The sequence below is a fragment of the Podarcis pityusensis genome, assembly GCF_964106645.2.
Source record: "Podarcis pityusensis genome assembly, chromosome: 13".
NCBI lineage: Eukaryota > Metazoa > Chordata > Lepidosauria > Squamata > Lacertidae > Podarcis > Podarcis pityusensis.
In genome coordinates this window covers 26,982,493-27,002,025 of record NC_138038.1, presented here as the reverse complement: position 1 = coordinate 27,002,025, position 19,533 = coordinate 26,982,493, and the positions used below count along the sequence as shown (strand labels likewise).

The following is a 19,533-nucleotide window of genomic DNA, read 5'->3' as shown; positions in this document are numbered from 1 at the left end:
GTATTCAGAGGCATACTGCCTCTGACAGTGGAGGCAGAACATAGCCATCCTAGGCAGTAGTAGCTGTTGAGAGCCTTATCCTCCTCGACTTTGTCAAATTCTCTTTTAAAGCCATCCAGACTGGTGGCGATCACTGCCTCCTGAAGGAGCAAAAGTCCATACAGTTTAACAATGCACTGCGTGAGAACTTTCTCTTGACTATCTCAAATCTTCCAACATTTCAGCATTCTGCAACAGGTGCCTTTAAACATTTGTCAGCTTTGCGTCTGATCTTTTGAACATGCCATTACCAGTGCATAAGTTACACCTCAGGTACTGGACAAAGATTTTTGTAAGCAGATGTTGCAAGACAGCTTGGCTTATTTCTGTGCTAAGAAAACTTTGCAAAACCTTAGCTTCTACAGACTGGAAGCTTTGCAAAGATGCTGTGCAAGTCTTTAGTTCCAGGACCAGCAGTCAAGCAGGAAGCCTTAGAATTCACTGAGTAGTTTGATGACCTCTTTTTGGCTTTTGAATCCTTGACATGGCCCCTCTTGCTGGCACAGAAAGAGGATGAATTAGTGTTGAACTTCCTCTAATAAATGTTTATCTCCTGGTTTATCTCCTAGTCACTCTCCTGGGAGGTTAGCTCATCCCTATTGAATATAAGTGCGTGTGTGCCTGTGCCAGCTCTCACTTTGTAATAATCTGCAGCAGGTTTCTGCAGGAAAGAGATGTGGCCTGTTTTGCTGCAGCTGCTCTCAAGGTTTCATGTCTCTAGTTGGTTCCTTCACCAGCAGCCATGCTCTCTCAAGGGACCAAGTAAGAAAGAAAGGGTTGCAATGGAAAAACAGGCAGGATAAAAAAGCAAAAGAAACTGCTGAGGGAGTTTCAGGTTGGAAGACAGGTGTGTGAAGGAAACTGGGGAGTTTGAAAGAGTTGCAGTCTGTAAATACACTTAACCCACATGGGAAGCATATTCTGGGTTGTGCAAGGACATAGGCTACATACACTGGTACCTCGGGTTACATACGCTTCGGGTTACATACACTTCAGGTTACAGACTCCGCTGACCCAGAAATATTACCTCGGGTTAAGAACTTTGCTTCAGGATGAGAACAGAAATCGGGCTGCGGCGGCCCGGCAGCAGCAGGAGGCCCCATTAGCTAAAGTGGTGCTTCAGGTTAAGAACAGTTTCAGGTTAAGAACGGACCTCCAGAACAAATTAAGTACTTAACCCGAGGTACCACTGTATGGCTTTTGTAGTTTGGTAGTGTTGCAATTACTGCAAAATGCTAGCATGGATTCTTAAGGGAGATAGCAGGATAATCCATCTCAAAACTGACCACTAGTGAGAGTAGAAATGAAAAGGAGGCTTCTGAAGTTTATGAATGTTCTGGCAATAGCTATTTGATTTAAACCAACCCTACCTGATGTTTACTACTTTTAAAACTGACAAGGAAGGACACCAACGCTCAAGAGAACACTCAGGCATCTGATTCTCATCCTGAGGCAGGTCATCTTCCACCATGCCAAGAGAAAGTCAAAAGGTGCTTCTGGATTATCCCTATTTTCAGGTGGGATTAAATCAGGCTTCCTCAACCTTGGTCCTCCAGATGTTTTTTGCCTACAACTCCCATGATCCCTAGCTAGCAGGACCAGTGGTCATGGATGATGGGAACTGTAGTCCCAAAACAGCTGGAGGGCCGAGGTTGAGGAAGCCTGGATTAAATCACATACCAGGGAATTCAGGTTGTACAGTGAGAAAGCCTTGCACAACAAACCTGTTCCCTACAAAGATCAAGTTGTTCGCGATAAGGAACTTGACAGGAAATTGTACTGGAAAGTGTGGGCAATACTTGTGTTGTTGCAATATCTAACCTCCCTGAGAACAAATCTGAATGCATAGGTAGTCTGGAAGTGTCTGAAGTTTAAGTTTCTGATTCTTCATGCAACATGACAGCGATTGCACAACTCTTCCTAAGACCAGTAAGGATCATGGTTGGTCCATCTAATTCAGCATTGTCTGCAATGACTAGCAGTGGCTCTGAAGGGTTTCAGACAGGTGCCTGCCTTTCCCATTCCTACCTGGGGTACACCAGAGTCTGAACCTGAGACCTTTTGCATGCAAAGCAGATGCTGTACCACTGAGCTATGGCCCTTCCCCACATGCTTCATCACACTCTCTTCACTTTAAAATGAACACTGAAAATGTTAGTTTTAAGGATAAAAAGGCACATAGTTCTCCTTTCACGAGGTGGGTTGGAAGAGTCAAACTTGAAGTTGACATAAATTCCCCAGTGAATAATAACAAAATCAGTAGAAAAAGACTGTCACATTTAATTTCACTCCACCATTCAATAGCACAAATAAACCTCAGTCCAGTTACCAAAGTTCTAGGGTTTATTTTTAACTATCTGAGCTTAAACCTTGCCATAGCCTGGATGCTCAGAGCACATAAAATTGTTGAAACACATTACAATAAAAATAAAAATAAAACTTATTGTCCGTGCACACATTTAACTCTAGTGGCCAATTGCCTGTTTTATCAACATGCTTCGGCAAGGGCTTTACTAAGCATCAAGGTGAAAGGTGTTTGAAAAATGTATTTCAGCTATTACTTCCTTTATGTTCGAGGTCAGTACAGTGGACGCTCGGGTTGCGAACGTGATCAGTGCGGGAGGCACGTTCACAACCTGCAGTGCTGCAGTCTGCGCATGCGTGGGTTGCAATTTGGCGCTTTTGCACATGCATGAGCTCTGAAACCCGGAAGTAACCCGTTCTGGTACTTCCGGGTTCGGCGTGGTGCGCAACCCAAAAACGCGCAACCTGAAGCATCTGTAACCCGAGGTATGACTGTACAGTTAAGGATCACCAGGACAGAGACATAGGAAATAGGATACAGAACAGGAAGATTTAATGTTCAATTTTAAAAACTTGTAATCAGGTGAAGAGTAGGTAATAATATTAACAACAACAATAAAAATAATAACACTATTTTAAACAATCATATGCTATCAATCAGTTTATTTTTCAGTAACACTGGAATTCTAGGCATATCTCCCAGGAAACGCTTCAAATGGGGTTACTTCTGCGTAAACATATTTTGGGAAGGGCCATAGTTCAGTGGCAGAGCAACTGCTTTGCATCCCAGGTTCAGTCCCTGGCATCTCCACACAAGGGCTGGAACTGGAACGCCCAAAATCCTGGAAAGCTGCTTCCAGTCAGTGTAGGCGATAATGCATAAGATGCACCAGTGCTCTGATTCCAGTAGAAGTTGGCTTCCTATGTAGATAGTCACACTACTATTTACATCCAATGGTAATGTAATGGTAAGTTTGTTTGTTTATTTATTTATTTAATTAATTTATAGCCTACCCTTTTCTTCCAGGGAGATCAAGGTGGCATACCTGGTTATCCCCCTCCTCTCACTGAATCCCCACGACCCCCCTTGTGAGGCAGGTTCAGCTGAGAGGCAGTGACTGGCCAAGGGTCATCTAGTGAGCTTCATGGCTGAGTGGGGATTTAAACCCTAGTCTCCCAGGTCCTTGTCTGACCCTGTAATTGGCTTTATATTGTCCTTGTTGTTTTTATACACCTGCATGGAGTTTAAGATAGCATACATAGTTGTCTACCCCTCCCCACTTTTACCCACACAAGGATGGACTGGGAGGTAAGATAGGCTGAGAGTGAGAGTAAGTCATTGACCCCAGGTCACCCAGACCAAATGAGCTATTAGGGACTTCAACTCCCATCAGACCCAGCCATAGCCAGCTTAACTTGATGGGAATTGAAGTCAAAATATGTGGTGAAAGCTGCCCTAGTCCTACTCTCTGATCAAGCAGTACATCAATATATATATTTACTCAAATGCCATAATTGGTATTTTAAGATGCCCAATGAAAACCTACCGGTGAGCAACCAAAATAAAAAGATAAAGCACCGTGTAAGAATTAATTCAGCGCTAGGGAAACATTACCAGTTGTCAGAAAGGGAAGGGGGAGAGTGTTTCAGAGAACATCTAATATTGCTGTTCTGCTTCAATGGCTTATCACATGCGCCCAAGCCACAACCTTATTTGCTTTCAGCCGCCCTTTCTCCCTGTCAGTCAACGAAAACAACCCCAGTAAACATATCAATGATTTCACCGAATACATCAGAAATTGCAACATGCTACACTCATCGCGCAGGCGCACTCTTTTCAAACAAGTCCGGACATGTTTTGTGCGATCAGAGTCGCAGCGCAAAGGCGGATGGATTTAGCCATAGACTTAGGACTGTAGAGCAGCACACGGGCGATAACTTTCGGGTTTACGTTGGGCGCCATTTTTTTAGTCTCTCCCGAAAGGGAGGTGAGGGCTGTCTGCAGGAAAACAGGGCTTTCGCGTAGGTGTGATTGGCCAGGCTCCAGCAAAAGGCGCAGCAATGGACAAGATTTTCTACTTTTCCTAATTCAGACCTTTAGTGGGTCTGCAGGAGTCACTAGCTGCAAGTTAAAGGCTGTTTTGCATAAGCGAGTTTTAGCTGGAAATCTAAATCAGCCCTACCCCACACCAAATAATTTGCACTGTTAATAGGCTACATTGCAAAGCTATCCTAAGCCCCTCTCTGTGCCACAGCAGCCCATCCTGCAAATAGAGAGTAAATGGACCGTATTGATACTGTCCTGTTTTAGCATGCGGGTGGGACGCTGTTTTCAAACACAGTTAAAATAAAATGTGGATTTCTCCATTTTTTATTTATGGGCGGCTCTCAGATCCAGAGGGAAAAAGAGGAAGCCTCAGAAATCATCAAGTTTAATATCTCCAGTATGAAGAGAAAGTCTCCACTTGTTTCTTTTCTGCAAGCGCCTCACAGCAAAACTATGGCATAATCTTTCCGGGCATGCGCAAAACGCTCTCTCTCTTTTGGCTCAGGCGCAGAATCCTCCCGGAAGCGCCTCCCCACGCGAGCATACGCCTAGACATCCGCGCAGGCGCAGTTGGGCTTTAGGTCATACCACTCTCAGCTCCATAGGGGGGACAGAATTTGTTGTTTAAACCACTTACCCCAGCTGCCTTAACTCTCACATTTTCCTCCAGTTTGTCGTTTAACGTGAAGAACTTTCAATCCTGGTGGGGGACCGAAGGCGAGTCGATGAAGGCGGAGTGAAAAGGGACGAGAGGGGTGAGTGGTACAGCCCACTGACGCGTCGGCTAGTAGGCTGGCCAGTGCGCGCTTCCTTCCTCTCTTTCTTTTTAGTGCCGTCGGCGCCGCCGCCATGAGGTGAGGAGCTGCGGAGTAGTAGGCGGCGGGGGGGGGGCCTTCAGTCTCCGTGGGGAGTTTGGGGGGGGGGAAAAGCCGAGGCTCGACGAGTGAAGGAAGGGGAGAGAACAAAAGCCAATAGAGAGGGGCTGTTTCGTTGAGGGCGCGCGACACCGTTACGGAGGGACGGTTGGGAGACGCGGCCTAGTAGCGCGTGAAGGGGGAGGCGGCGGCGGCGACGACGACTGGGGGTTCGAAAGGGGAGGAGCCTCCGCGCCTGCCACGAGGGGCTGGAAGAGCCGAATTGGCGGGTTGGGGTGGCGTCCTCCCTCCTCTGGATGGTCCAAAGTGGGCTGTGGGCGTTAAAAGGCACGGTGGGGCCCGAAAACGGAGGGAAGCCATTGAGGATCATAGAATTGTAGAGCTGGAAGGGAGGTCCACCCCCCATGGGTCATCTAGTCCAGCCCTTTCCAATGCAGGGATCGCAACCTTGGCCGATGGCCTCTATACAACTTCGGATGAGAAACCTCCAGTGAGGAGAGAGGCCGTCCGAGGGAGACCCTTCCCACTGTCGGAACAGCTCCTCCTGCCAGAAAGTCCTTTCTTAATGTTTAGTCGGGAGCATCGCAACAAAAGGAGGGGGGATATTTATTTGTTGCAATTATATACCATTTTCTTTCCTCCGAGAAACTCGAAGGTGGTGTTCGTGGTTCCCCTCGTTTAATCCCCACAATCAACCTTGTGGGATGGGTTAGACTGGCAGGCAGTGACTGGCTCACAGGGTCACCCAGTGAGCTTCGCAACCAAATAGGGAATTTATTTATATGCTTATTAAATCTGCCTCCCTTTAGCTGAAGATCTCAGGGCAGTTCACAGCATAAAAATACAAGATAAAAATACAAAATACATAATAAAAGTGAGCAAAATAAAAGCAAACCCATAACACACACTCCCACAAACACATTTAAAATGACATACACTGTTAATCAGCCAAAAGCCTGGTTGAAAAGGAATGTTTTTCCCTGGCACCCAAAGATGTATAACGGAGAATTGAACCCTGGCTTCCTAAGTCCAAGTCATGCCACTAACCACTATACCACACTGGCTCTCAATGCTTCTGCTTCGCATGCATTGTTTCCATAAATTTTCCAGCCTTTCTGGAAGATAATCACACCCCCTTCCCCATAGTGCAGATAGTGTTTCATGAGAGGAGAGTGGTCAGTTGAAGGCTGGCCGGTGTGTTCCATGGCTATGCAAGAGTTAGAATATCCAAACTCTAATCTCTCTCTTGTATACACATCTGGATCTCTGACATGACAAATCACCAAAGCAAAAAAAGTTATTACAAATGTTATAAAGGTGTACCAGGGTTTGCAGATGGTTGGTGGCTGTTGCTTTACTATCACAATAACCCACTCCTGATTCAAAAACGTCTTAATAAATAATACTATTGGATTTTGATATCCTGTACTGTACTTTATCAGTACTGTGCTATGTTAATAAAGTGTGCACTGGAGTTATAGGAAGGAGTCCTCATGCAGCAAACCTGTTTTTCCTCTCAGAGTAATTGGGTTAAAATCAGATTAAATTCTCTTTGCAGGAATACAAATAAAATGTCAAATAAATCAAAATCTCAAATTTGATCTTCAGTGTTTCTAATCATGGCACTGATTAGAGTGGCAGAGGTGGCACACATTGAATGATTGATCTGACTGAAAGGAGGGTAGTTATATACTCATCAGGGTACTGGACTGGACATATAGACTTAACTTGCTGCGCAGCCCAGTATTTCCTGTTTTTCCCCACTTTGTGCCACCGCTGCCAAAATTAGTGGGGTCTTTGTGGGGGGAGCCTAGATTAGGTTCCCAGTGTCTAGGCTCATTGCTCAGAGTCCTGTATAGTTTGCTTATTTTAGTTATGCAGATTTTTTGCTACTTTGGAATAACACTCCCATCTAATATCTCCACAAGTCAGGATAACTTCTTTGCTGTTCTGTGAAATCTCTAACCTTGTATGTTTGTCCTCAGTATGCTAAGGCTTCAGAAGAGGCTGGCCTCCAGCGTCCTGCGCTGTGGCAAGAAGAAAGTCTGGTTGGATCCCAACGAGACCAATGAAATTGCAAATGCCAACTCTCGTAAGTGAACATTTGCCATGTCACAGAAGCATATGAGTATGTACAGCTTGCTTACATTGTTGGTACTTCTTGTAGCAGATGCTAGTTTTTGCTGATACAGTGGAACCTCGGTTTCCAAATGCCTCCGTTCTTATACGTTTTGGTTCTCAAACTGAAAACCCAGAAGTAAATGCTTCCATTTTTCAACGTTTTTCATAACCTGAATGTGTGATGCAGCTTCGGCTGAGTGCAAGAAGCTCTTGCAACCAATGGGAAGCTGTGCCTCGGTTTTCAAATATTTCAGAAGCCGAATGGGCTTCTGGAATGGATTTCATTCAAGAACCAAGAACCACTGTAATCGGTTTTGTTTAAAACCATAGCAAACATCTGTTCATAGTGCAAGTCACTAGCTTAGTAGCAATTTCTTACTCTGTTACATAGACTTTCCTTAGCTTACCTGTCTTTAGTTAATTCAACAGACCAGAAAATAGACAGTCTGTGAATCAGGTGGATTTTAACTTGGAAACAGAAATGTAGACATTGGCATAAACATAGTTTTGCTTACTTATGTGAAAATAGATTTGCAGGTTCTCCTTGGTGATATTAGTTATTCTTTCTGATTATTGTTTTCTCTTGTCTTCTAGGTCAACAGATCAGGAAACTGATCAAAGATGGCCTGATAATCCGCAAGCCAGTTACCGTTCACTCACGAGCACGGTGCCGGAAAAACACTTTGGCTCGCCGCAAGGGCAGGCACATGGGCATTGGTAAGAGCTGGTTTCCATCAATTTTGAGAATCTCCAATTTAGAGGCAGTTTAGTTTAGGCAGATCTAATGAAACAAAGCATCAGATATCTTTAATTCTACACTTAGGAGGCTTTTGCAGAAATGCAAACATTTTTGTACTCTTAGCACAGATCACTGAATCATTCTGCCTAACATTTTCCTTTGCTTTCCAGGTAAGAGAAAAGGTACAGCCAATGCACGTATGCCTGAGAAGGTTACTTGGATGAGAAGGATGAGGATTTTGAGACGTCTGCTTCGCAGATACAGGGAATCCAAGAAGATTGATCGCCATATGTAAGTCTGGCAAACAAATACATTTGTCAGTTTTGTCACCTGAAGCATCTCTGGCTTTTTCTGCCTGTAATGTGGCTAACTTTTTATATGCGTCTATTCCAGTGGTGAGAGCCAAATCATGCTAGTTTATGGAAGGCTTACTGAATAGTGTGCTAGGTTTCAGACTTCATTTAAATTGGATTTAAGGATTATGGAGCCCACATACTTGATGACAAGGCAAAGCCACTTACAGTATGTCTAGGGGACATTGCTTTCTTGTAAGGTGTTAATATTTATTCAGAGCTATGGAGTGGCATACTCAGCCCTTGCTGTTTCTCCCATCTTTTCCAGGTACCACAGCTTGTACTTGAAGGTGAAAGGTAACGTTTTCAAAAACAAGCGGATCCTGATGGAGCACATCCACAAGCTGAAGGCAGACAAGGCTCGCAAGAAGCTTCTGGCGTAAGTGTTTTCTCATTTTGCTACTGGACACTTGCTTCCTTTGAGTAAAGTCATTTCCCTCCTTTGCTCTCCTCCCTGAATAAAGTCCTGTTCTTGGCATAGCAGTACTAAAATTCTTAAGGTAGCAATAAAAAGGTGTTGCGGGCTGAAGAATGAGAGGTGTAGCACAAACTCCACAAGTAATCAACTTACAGTGGTGAGTCATCTGAGGTATTTGCTCTCTTTACTCTTCTGTTACTTGCCATAAAGCTTCCGTAGAAGGGCTTCCCTCATTTTGATTGTTTGTCTGGCTCCATCACTGAGTTCGGAAGTGATGTTTCATTGTTCCCTCCAAGTTAATTCGTTTATTGGCTTTTTAGTGTAAGTTGGCAGCAATGACAAAGTACTCTCTATGGGGAAATGTTTGGTTAGTAGACAGGATAAAAATGCTCCAAAAATAAATTTAAAATACCACAAAGTTATGAAGGTAGCTTGCACTCTATATTAAAAACAATGAAACAGACAACAGTAGTTGTTAGGGAGGGGACAAAAGTTCTCTTCAGATGTTCCAGCTGTCAGACTGCAGACAAATCTGAAAACTGGATTCATATACATACTCTGTGAATTTGGTGTCAGTAATGAAGTGAATCTGTTGATGCTGTGCTTTTCACGGGCCTTCCTTTGCTTTTCAGTGACCAGGCTGAAGCCCGTAGGTCCAAGACCAAGGAGGCCCGTAAGCGCCGTGAAGAACGCCTGCAAGCCAAGAAGGAAGAGATCATCAAGACCCTGTCCAAGGAGGAAGAAACCAAGAAATAACTTCTGCCTTTTCTGTGTACATAGTGCTCAAAGGGTATCTAATAAATCTCTTAACAACACATCTGTGTCTAGTAGCTTTTCCTAGATAAGTGGGGGGGGGTGTGATCTTAGAATAAATGCCCATGGGGGGGGTAACATGGCAGCTTGGCCTAAATCTTGATCCACAAAGCTTGTACAATTACTCAAGGTGGGTTGGTTGAAACATTTCTGTAAGTTGGTTTCTAATTTTCTGTTTCATGTTTCCCGAACAAGTGTGTGCATGCTCATCATTTGCTAACAATTAAGCCTTGTTGGTTTCAAACTAGAGGCTTTACTCTAGTCATGCAGTTTGTGTGACTTATGCGCTACATAATTTATATCTGCTTTAGAGGAGAGTAGTTATAGTTTCAGATGATTTCCTATACATTTGTTGGGACACTAAAGCCCTATTTGGACATTCAACCCAGTTCTAGTCATCTGAGAAGTCATATGTGCTGGCCTTGCTCCCTCACTTCCACCACCCTCCATGAGTTAGGTAAGGTATGTATAGGGAGACTGCTGTAGGTGTATGAGCTCCCTATATGATTTAGAACCAGGATGACCAGAGTGGTGGAGAGAACCAAGCCTGTTCCTGAGTGCTCCACACAGCAATAATTGAATGCCTGAATAGGGCCTTCAGCAAGCTTACCTGATTTGAAGGTGGAAGTACTCAAAACTTGAAAGGAAGCAAGGATGGATCTTTATTGGGCATAACAGCCTCTCTAGGAGGCCAAAGATTCAGTTTTAAGGATAAACTTGGTACAACATTCAGTTATTTAAAAAACTGATATCTGATCTTCCTTTATTTTATTTTTTAAAAATCATTGATCTACACTACATGTGCTTTGTGGTGACGTTACTGTTAGCTGATATAATAGATCACTTCTGCAACATGCAGCATTGATTTTATGTTTCTGGTTGCCTGACTTGCAGAAGCTGACACTGGGATATTTCATAGCCCTGTTGGTACTTACACATTTAGAAATCGCAGGCATTGTATTGAATTGGGCCATCAGGGCTCCAATAAAGGGCAGTTTTTACTTTGAACTGATGCTTTCAGCATTTGAGATTCAGAGAAGCTAAAATAATGAAGTATCTACTAATCCTTCCTTTTTCAGCTTTCTACCTTCAGAGAACCCTTTGCTCTTTGGCTTCTCTTGCAAGGAGCCCCTGCTATGCATACTCCACATATTCTACAATAAATACTCTGTAATATTGTTAGACTTGTTGCCTTATATGAATTAAGTGGAGCTGAATCCAATCCCCTGCAGCTGTATATTAGAGGGAAAGAGCAGTGATAGCAGGCAAGTGTCTTTCATAGGAAAGAGTATGTCATCAGTCTCATTGAGAAATGTTGGCTAGGCTGCTCAGATACCCCAGAGTTCACAACACCACTTACAAACTTAACTGAAATGTGTTACAGAGCAACAGACAGGCAAGCTTAGCCCGTGATGCAGGAGGCTACTTTTTTATATAAAAAAAAAACAGCTTTCAAATTCAGAAATGTCCAGCTGGTGGACAAAACAGTTAAAACATACCATAAACAATTAAAGTGATACAAGTGGTAATATGAAACAGCTGCACATTTATGTTTGGAAAGGAAGCTTATTAATTAGTCTTTAAGCTATCATACAGTGTTTTTGAAGCACTGTGTGTTGAGATTTGTTTCTGTTACCGCTTGTTTCAGTCGGAAGAGAAGGGCTTGGGTTAACGCCATGCTTTATTTCCAGTTTCAATTTTTTAAAAAAGCAATTGAGAAACTTTTGGTAGAAAAACTTCTTACTGACGAACTGGCCAAGGGTTTACATTGCAAAATAAGACAATACTAGATTGGAATGTGCAGCTTCTGAAATGGCATTTAAAATGGGAATAAAACAGTTTGAAATGTACTATCAGTTTCTAAATCCCTGTTCATGTATGAAACTACCCTTAGGCTGAGAGATACTGACTATCCCAACTTTCCTGGCAGTGTTTGTGTGAGGTTAATGTGGGATACCACCCTGATGTCCTTGTAGGAAGGGTGGGATTGAGTTGTGATAATGAATGAAAGATAAATTGATGGAATATATGGTAGTGGCTCAGTCAAGGTATCTTTAGCCAGTAACTTTAGCCAGTTACTGCATGATGTGGCCTAGTGGTCAATGGGAAGGTGCTGTATCAGTTTCTGGCAGGGAAAGTGGGAAGTGTGAATCTGTTTATTTGGAACTTCTAAAACATCCATTGCACGTCTCTCTCTCCTCCCCCCCCCCCCCGCATTAACAATTCCAGCACATGTTAACACAAAACAATGACCAGCAGGAATTTCAATAAGCCAAAGAATCCAATTAACTCAACTCAATTAGGTTGTGAATTTTAATTCCCAAGGATGACTTTCAAAATGTACGTTGTACAAGTTTTGCTTTAGGCTTGATTCTGACAATGACAGTTCAACCTTCACAGCCAAGGTTAATTTCACAAGCATCAAATGTGAAATCAAGGTTTGTTTGGGTCCAGAGGTATGCCACATTGAAAGGTAGCCCTTTGCCCATCAATTTTGGTTGACATTCAAACTGCTGGCCTTCCTCCCCCTCTGCTGCATGTATTACTTGAGGCAATCTGGGTACCTGTAATAACCAGAAACTAACATGATCCCATCTGCCAAGTGTTGTCTGTTAATTACCTAATTAATCCCAACATAGGATCAAGACAATTAACCCCTGGCATGAATGAGGGGGCAAAGGTGTATTCTGCATGACTAATGTGGGGAAGGAGGGCAGGTTTCTTGGCTGCTAAGCTCAGAGAAGTGATATCTGTTGCGCACCCTGTAATTCAGAACAAGAAATGCTTTGCAAATCACATGCTTCTCTTTGCAACTGGCCTGTGAGGTAGCAGACCCTCCAAGTGTCCCTGTTTTCCAGGCACATTCCTGGATTTACTGAAGCCATCCTAGTTTCTGATTTGATCCCAGAATTTCCCACTTTTCCTTAAAGGTAAAGGTAAAGGGACCCCTGACCATTAGGTCCAGTCGTGGCCGACTCTGGGGTTGCGGCGCTCATCTCGCTTTATTGGCTGAGGGAGATGGCGTACAGCTTCCGGGTCATGTGGCCAGAATGACTAAGCTGTTTCTGGCGAACCAGAGCAGCGCACGGAAACGCCGTTTACCTTCCCGCCGGAGCGGTACCTATTTATCTACTTGCACTTGTGCTTTCGAACTGCTAGGTGGGCAGGAGCAGGGACCGATCAACGGGAGCTCACCCCATCGCGGGGATTCGAACCGCCGACCTTCTCATCAGCAAGTCCTAGGCTCTGTTGTTTAGCCCACAGTGCCACCCGCGTCCCTCCCGCTTTTCCTTAGGATGTCCCTATTTTCATCAGAAGGTATGGAAGTATGCAACCTCTGAGCCAAGGAGATAAGTAACTATACAACCTTTAGAAGACATCTGAAGGCAGTCCTGTACAGGGACTTTAAAAAATAAGTTTTATTTTTAAAAATATACATAGGAAGCCTCCCAGAGTGGCTGGGGCAACCCAGTCAGATGGGTGGGGTATAAATAAAAAGATGATAGTGATGATGATGGAATAGGACATCCCTATTTTCATCGGAGAAAAGTTGGAGGGTTTGAGGTAGGCCACTATGATTTCCCTCTTTTCTGGGCAAAGAAACAGAAAATTAGAAATGTCAACTTTGCCTGAGCAGCATCTGCTGAACCCACAGTTGTGTGCCAGAGACAAAGGCTTGCTAATGCCAAAGGCAATCAACAACGTAATAGGCCTAACAGCTGAAGCAATGATTACAAAAAAAAAAACCTGTTAAAAGGGAATCCTTGTTAAACATCAGTGGATTTCCAGTAAGATAAATAATAGCTGATGGGGTTCCCTAGAACAGCTTTTCCCTGCCTGTGTATCACAGCCTGCAAGTAGGTCATGGGCTTTATATGTAAGCCCAACATAATTACTGCTTTTTAAGTGACACAATGAATACCTCTTTAACAACTTTTCATTTCGTTGGCATGTTACAATGCTGTGCTGACAGTTCTAACCGAACATCAGAAACTCTCGAGTCCTACATTTTAACACTTGGGAATTGCTCTCTGGTGGCAGATCTGGTGACAGTTGTTATAATTTCATTTATTTATATCCCTTGGGTGCTGCAAGCGGTGGTTATAAAATAGGCAAACCTGGCAGCTAAAATGTGTGAAAGAGAGAGCAGGCTGCTGAAGAGCTAAGATCCGAAATCCATTTGACGATAAAACTGATGGGTCACAATTCCAGGTGATTTTGGACTTGTGGGTCACCCTACCAAAAAGGTTGGGAAGCACTGCTCTAAAAAACAGCTTGCCTGAAACTCATTATTGTCTCCTGCAATCTTGTGTGTGTGTCATGTTCCTGTAGAAGAATGGTGAGGCCTGACAAGAGTTGGTCAGTGTCCTCAGCAAGTTGAAGCTTCGCTTGAAGTGACATCATCAACCTGAATATGAGCTATGGACAACAGGTGACGGGCCTCAGAAGGCCAAAAGCCCCTTCATCCAAATGCATTCCTTGCACAAAGAACACTGGATATCAGGGAAAGCAAAAACTCTTCTCCGCGATACATAATTTTCTACGTGCAGCGGATGTTTTTGTAAGGAGGAGCATTCAGGCTTTGTGAGTCCCCTTCACCTGCAGCTGCAAATCTCAGGCACTGGCTTTCTACTTCAGCGTTGGATATAGGATGCTGGTCTTCAGTCTGTGCTCTTAGATTCTTAAACTTTCAGGTTTGGAGCATAACTCTTTGCTTCTTCTTTACCCTATTGGTCTTGAATCTGGTGGTTTCTTATCCCTGACCGACCACCCCCGCCCCGGCCAAACCATGCTTTTCAGCATCTGCATAAAACTGCTGTGAGGTCACCTGAAGATTTGGAGCAAGGCATAACCAGAATTCTGATCACACAGAGCCTTCTTGGGGGTGGCACTCATTAATGGAAAGCGGCTCGCCTGGCACCTACATAGTTAACTTTTTGAGGCCCAAGGTTTTGATTTCTGGGCTTTAAAATGGATGGAAAACGTTTATTTGGGGGTAATCTGTCGGGGCCCAGAGCCAAAAGTATGTGAGACACCTCCTCTCTCTCTTTCTGCAGTTCTCTTCCCCTCCCTTTGCTACCTACATGAAATCAGACCAACGACTGCAAGTTGCCCAGCCCTGTTTCTAAAAAAACCAGACCCAAACAAAAACCACACACATTGAATTGACTGTATACAGTATTCTCTGGTGTTTTCTTTTTTATTGTAGTTTTCTAGAATGGTTTTTTTTAAAGCCTGAATGTTAATTGTGAGTTCAGTGGGGCTTACTCCCAGGTAACTGGGTATATGATTGCAGCCTTTGCTCTCACCCTTGTCGTTCCCCTTAGGAAGCAGAAGAGGGCAGCAGAAAACCACAATTCTTTTCCTTTCTGGGTAAGAAATTGCTCTTATCTAAGCAACTAGCGTTAAAAATGTTGCATGCAAGGTTCTGGGTGACACAGAACTCTTCTCTAGGTGCAAGTGCCTATCAATTTCATTTTTTTGAAAAAGAAAATACTTAAAATTTATTTAGTGCTTTTAAGTATTCGAAACATTTTATGTGCATTACCTTTTGAAATCCATAGAACAACCTTGGAGGGCCTGGTACTCTGGATTCTCTCTGAGCTTCAGGCCCAAGAGGGGTCTGAGATATCTCCTTGTTGCCAACTTTTTGACTGATACGCCTCCTGGTGCCTCTCCCCTCACGCTAGCCACAGCTGATGGCTAGTGAATGTTTAGACAATGGGCTTAATGGTATTGGAGGGTGGGCTTGGGGGCCACCCTTAAGTTGGTAACGTGCTTCAAAATGGGGCAAGCCAGCTGCCGGCAGGATGAATCACATGCCCAGAAAGGAGGCAATGGGAGCTGGAGCTGAGGGGTGAGCAAGCAGGGGCAGGTGGCTGCACATTGAATGAATGAATGAATGACAGAGGGAGGAAAATGAAGGTACAGTGGTACCTCGGGTTACATACGCTTCAGGTTACATATGCTTCAGGTTACAGATTCTGCTAACCCAGAAATAGTGCTTCAGATTAAGAACTTTGCTTCAGGATGAGAACAGAAATCATGCTCCAGCGGCGCGGCAGCAGCAGGAGGTCCCATTAGATAAAGTGGTGCTTCAGGTTAAGAACAGTTTCAGGTTAAGAACAGACCTCTGGAACGAATTAAGTACTTAACCCAAGGTACTACTGTAGAGGGGATGAATGGGTTATAAAAAGTGGAGCTAGAGAAAGAGATGGGAGGGATGCAAAAGATTTAAGATGGGGGCCAAGAGGGAGAAAGGGAGAGAGACCAAAGAGTGAGGGGTGTGAGACAGAAACTAAGGTGGGGAGGAACAGAAGTAGCTGGAGTTGGGGCCCAGGAAGTCTCCAGTGGAAAGCTTGAAGGATTTTGGAGGGGATTCCACAGGGGCAGGGAACCTACGCCAAACACAGACACTGGGCGTGTAACAAGGAGTTCTGGCCTGAGGAAAAAAAAACCGGACAGTCAGCAATGATAAGGGCACCCAGGTTTGCGAGAGTAAGGGGCTCATCAGGTGGTCACTTAAAGTAAGAGGCACGCTAGAGGTCTCCTTGACACCGACAGGTACAGTGTGACACCAGCCTTTGGGGTCCCTCTCTACTCATTTCTGTTGACCAGGGTCCAAGACCTCAGCCTCGATGGCACCACCACCAGTCACTTTCTGACCTCTTCTTTCCTTGCGCTTCCCTTCGCTCTCTCGATTAGTGACTCTGCGAGTCCCCTTTTGGGAGTGCATTTCCCAATCTTACAATGCTTCCAAGCCACATCCCAGTCGGGATTTGGAACTCCCACCTCCTTCCCATCCATAGCTATTAGCTTCCAACTAGTCCTCTCTTCTCCCCTCCTCCCCCCTCGACTTCTATTGGCAGGGAAGCCCAGTGACAACTGCTTGAGCGTCGAGCCAAAAATGCCACTGTGACAAAAGATGTTTCCCTAATAAATCACCTGCTCTTTATTATACCTCCACTGAAGAGTGACAGGGACAGTCTGCACCGTTCCCTGGGAGAGATGGCGGAGCTGGGATGCACCACATGGCTTCCAGTCACCAGTTCAGGAAAGGGCAGAAATGAGACGTTCAGACACAAGGTATGCAACACAAGGTCTGCTCTTCTCTTGAATAAATAGAAGATTAAAAAAACTGGCTGGAGCATTTTTTAATGGTCCTTCCGCAGCCTTTCCTCACCTATCTTCCCATACCATTCCACCTCTCCCTCGCCTGTCTCTTTCTCTTCCACCCATCTGTGTCTCTGACTAGTAAGGTAAAGGTACTCCTGCCCGTCCGGGCCAGTCGTGTCCGACTCTAGGGTTGCACGCTCATCTCGCTCAAGAGGCCGGGAGCCGGCGCTGTCCGAAGACACTTCCGGGTCACGTGGCCAGCGTGACGAAGCTGCATCTGGCGAGCCAGCACCAGCGCTGCACACGGAAACGCCGTTTACCTTCCCGCTATAAAGCAGTTCCTATTTATCTACTTGCACTTAGGGGTGCTTTCGAACTGCTAGGTGGGCAGGAGCTGGGACCGAACGACGGGAGCTCACCCCGCAGCGGGGATTCGAACTGCTGACCTTACAATCAGCAAGTCCTAGGCACTGAGGTTTTACCCACAGCGCCACCCGCGTCCCTGTGTCTCTGACTACCTTACCTCTAAATGAGGAACATAGGAATTTGCTCTTAGATCAGGCATAGGCAAACTCGGCCCTCCAGATGTTTTGGGACTACAACTCCCATCATCACTAACCAACAGGACCAGTGGTCAGGGATGATGGGGATTGTAGTCTCAAAACATCTGGAGGGCAGAGTTTGCCTATGCCTGTCTTAGAGTCAAACCAGTAGTCAATCTAGCTCAAATATTGCCTTCTCTGGCTGGCAGCAGTGCTCCAGAGTTTCAGACCGGGGACTCTCTCCCAGCCGGATCTAGAGATGCCAGCGATTGGCCAGGGGACTTTCTGTATGCAGAGTGCAAATATTCTACCACTGAGCTGTGGCTCTTCCTCTTTCTTTCTCTCCCACTTACCTTCCCCTTACACATGCAATTTTGATGGGGCGAGGAGTCTGACCCCGTGTCCATCCCAATTCAATTATTCTATCAGGATGCTGTTGCTTACATTATCGGGGGTAGGTGGGCTGAATGGCCTTTTAGGTCCCTGCAGCCCCTGTGGGTTCTATGATTCACTGCACAATACGATACTAGGCAAATCCATAAAGCTATTGCAGAAATGCATTCTCATTTTTATAAACTCCCCCTCCCCCTTTGTGGCCTTTTTATTTAGCTCTTTGAGGTGCCCTCTACCTCTCTAAGTCCTGGATATCACACACACACACACACACACACTTTTTTTTTTTACAAAAGCATTGAGTCATTCTCTCAATACAGTTCTGTACATCCACTTTTAACTATAAAAAATCCACTTCTGACTATATATTTCTCCCCGTCCCTTTTGATCTGGCAAGCCCTGAGCCCCAGAAGATTGGCTTTAGGCATTTTGGCACACAGCTCCAGTGGATGTGCTGACGGACTATTAATAGACAGAAATCGGGCTGACAGCGTCTCAATCCGTGACCTGCCCCCTGGAGTGGGACACACTGCGGCAAAGAGACCTGCAGTTCATCGCAGTGAAGCGTGCAGCTTTTGCTGCTGCTCTGTCCTGTCCTCTCCATGTCGTGTAAGCACCCGAACCTGCCACCCCTTGTTTTCTGCACCACTTTTCATGGGGCTCAGCAGGCTGGAGCACAGACAAAAGATGCTCTTATTCTTAAGTGATGGACCCCTCCTTCCCTCCCTCCAGTGGGAGCTTGCCACTGGCACTTTCCCTGTGATTCTCCCCAGCCTTCCTCTCTGAGGCTATAGTTTTCTTGCTAGAGTTTCCCAAGGACGAAGCTGGCACTGGCTGACGTTAATCAGAATGGTTTGCATAACAAAAGGCAAGGAGAAGGAAAAAGGAGAAAGGGGAAAAAAACACCCAGCAAAATTGATTTGTTTCAGAGCACTCATGATTCACTTTCGAGAATGTCTGGCAATAGATATGGGCCCTTTCCCAGGGCACAGGAAAAGGTTACAAAGCCAGGTTGTAGCTTCTAATCCAGGGCTGGTAAGGCTCTAGGCTTGTCTATTCGGAACCCCAAGATCTACTGACCAGCCTCTGGTGCAAAAGTCAGAAAGTTGGAACGCAAGAACCAAGTGCCTCTCTGAGCACATTCTGATCCTCAGAGTTTTTCCTCTTGGTCCCAGAACAGAACAGAACTCACAGTCATTTCACACAAAAGTCTGTTCCTGTTTAGGTGTCTTTATGCAGGTGGTGCTGTGGTCTAAACCACTAAGCCTGCTGGGCTTGCTAATGACGGGGTGAGCTTCTGTTGCTCTGTCCCAGCTCCTGCCATCCTAGCAGTTCGAAGGCACGCCAGTGCAAGTAGATAAATAGGTACCACTGCGGTGGGAAGGTAAACGATGTTTCCGTGCGCTCTGGTTTCCGTCACAGTGTTCCGTTGTGCCAGAAGCGGTTTAGTCATGCTGGCCACATGACCCAGAAAGCTGTCTGTGGACAAACTCAGCCTGAAAGCGAGATGAGCACCACAACCCCATAGTCGCCTTTGACTGAACTTAACCGTCCAGCGGTCCTTTACCTTTTACCTTATTCATCTCAGCCACCTAATTTAGGTGGGGATAAAGTAACCTTGTTGTTGCAATCATTAAACAACCGAGAGTCAGAAACCCCTGTGATCTACTGCAAATCTCCCAGAGATCTACCAGTAAACCTGGATCTAACTTAAGAATGTTAGAAAAGCCTTCTCGACCAGGCCAGTGGCCCATCTACCCCGGAATCCTGTTC

At 45.0% G+C, this 19,533-nt stretch overlaps 1 protein-coding gene across 1 annotated transcript; it reads left to right on the top strand.

Moving 5' to 3' along the window:
- Nucleotides 1–5,098: 5,098 nt before the first annotated feature.
- Nucleotides 5,099–9,711, top strand: RPL19 (ribosomal protein L19). Its single transcript, XM_080978640.1, has 6 exons — nt 5,099–5,244; nt 7,251–7,357; nt 7,981–8,103; nt 8,296–8,416; nt 8,747–8,857; nt 9,529–9,711. The coding sequence occupies exons 1-6, from the start codon at nt 5,240–5,242 to the stop codon at nt 9,650–9,652; spliced, it is 591 nt and encodes a 196-aa protein (XP_080834766.1). The 5' UTR covers nt 5,099–5,239; the 3' UTR covers nt 9,653–9,711.
- The last annotated feature ends 9,822 nt before the right edge of the window (nt 9,712–19,533 follow it).

Coding starts and splice junctions, on each gene's coding strand:
- RPL19 (XM_080978640.1), top strand. Junction 7,358..7,980: donor AATTGCAAATGCCAACTCTC/GTAAGTGAACAT, acceptor CTTGTCTTCTAG/GTCAACAGATCAGGAAACTG. Junction 8,417..8,746: donor AAGAAGATTGATCGCCATAT/GTAAGTCTGGCA, acceptor CATCTTTTCCAG/GTACCACAGCTTGTACTTGA.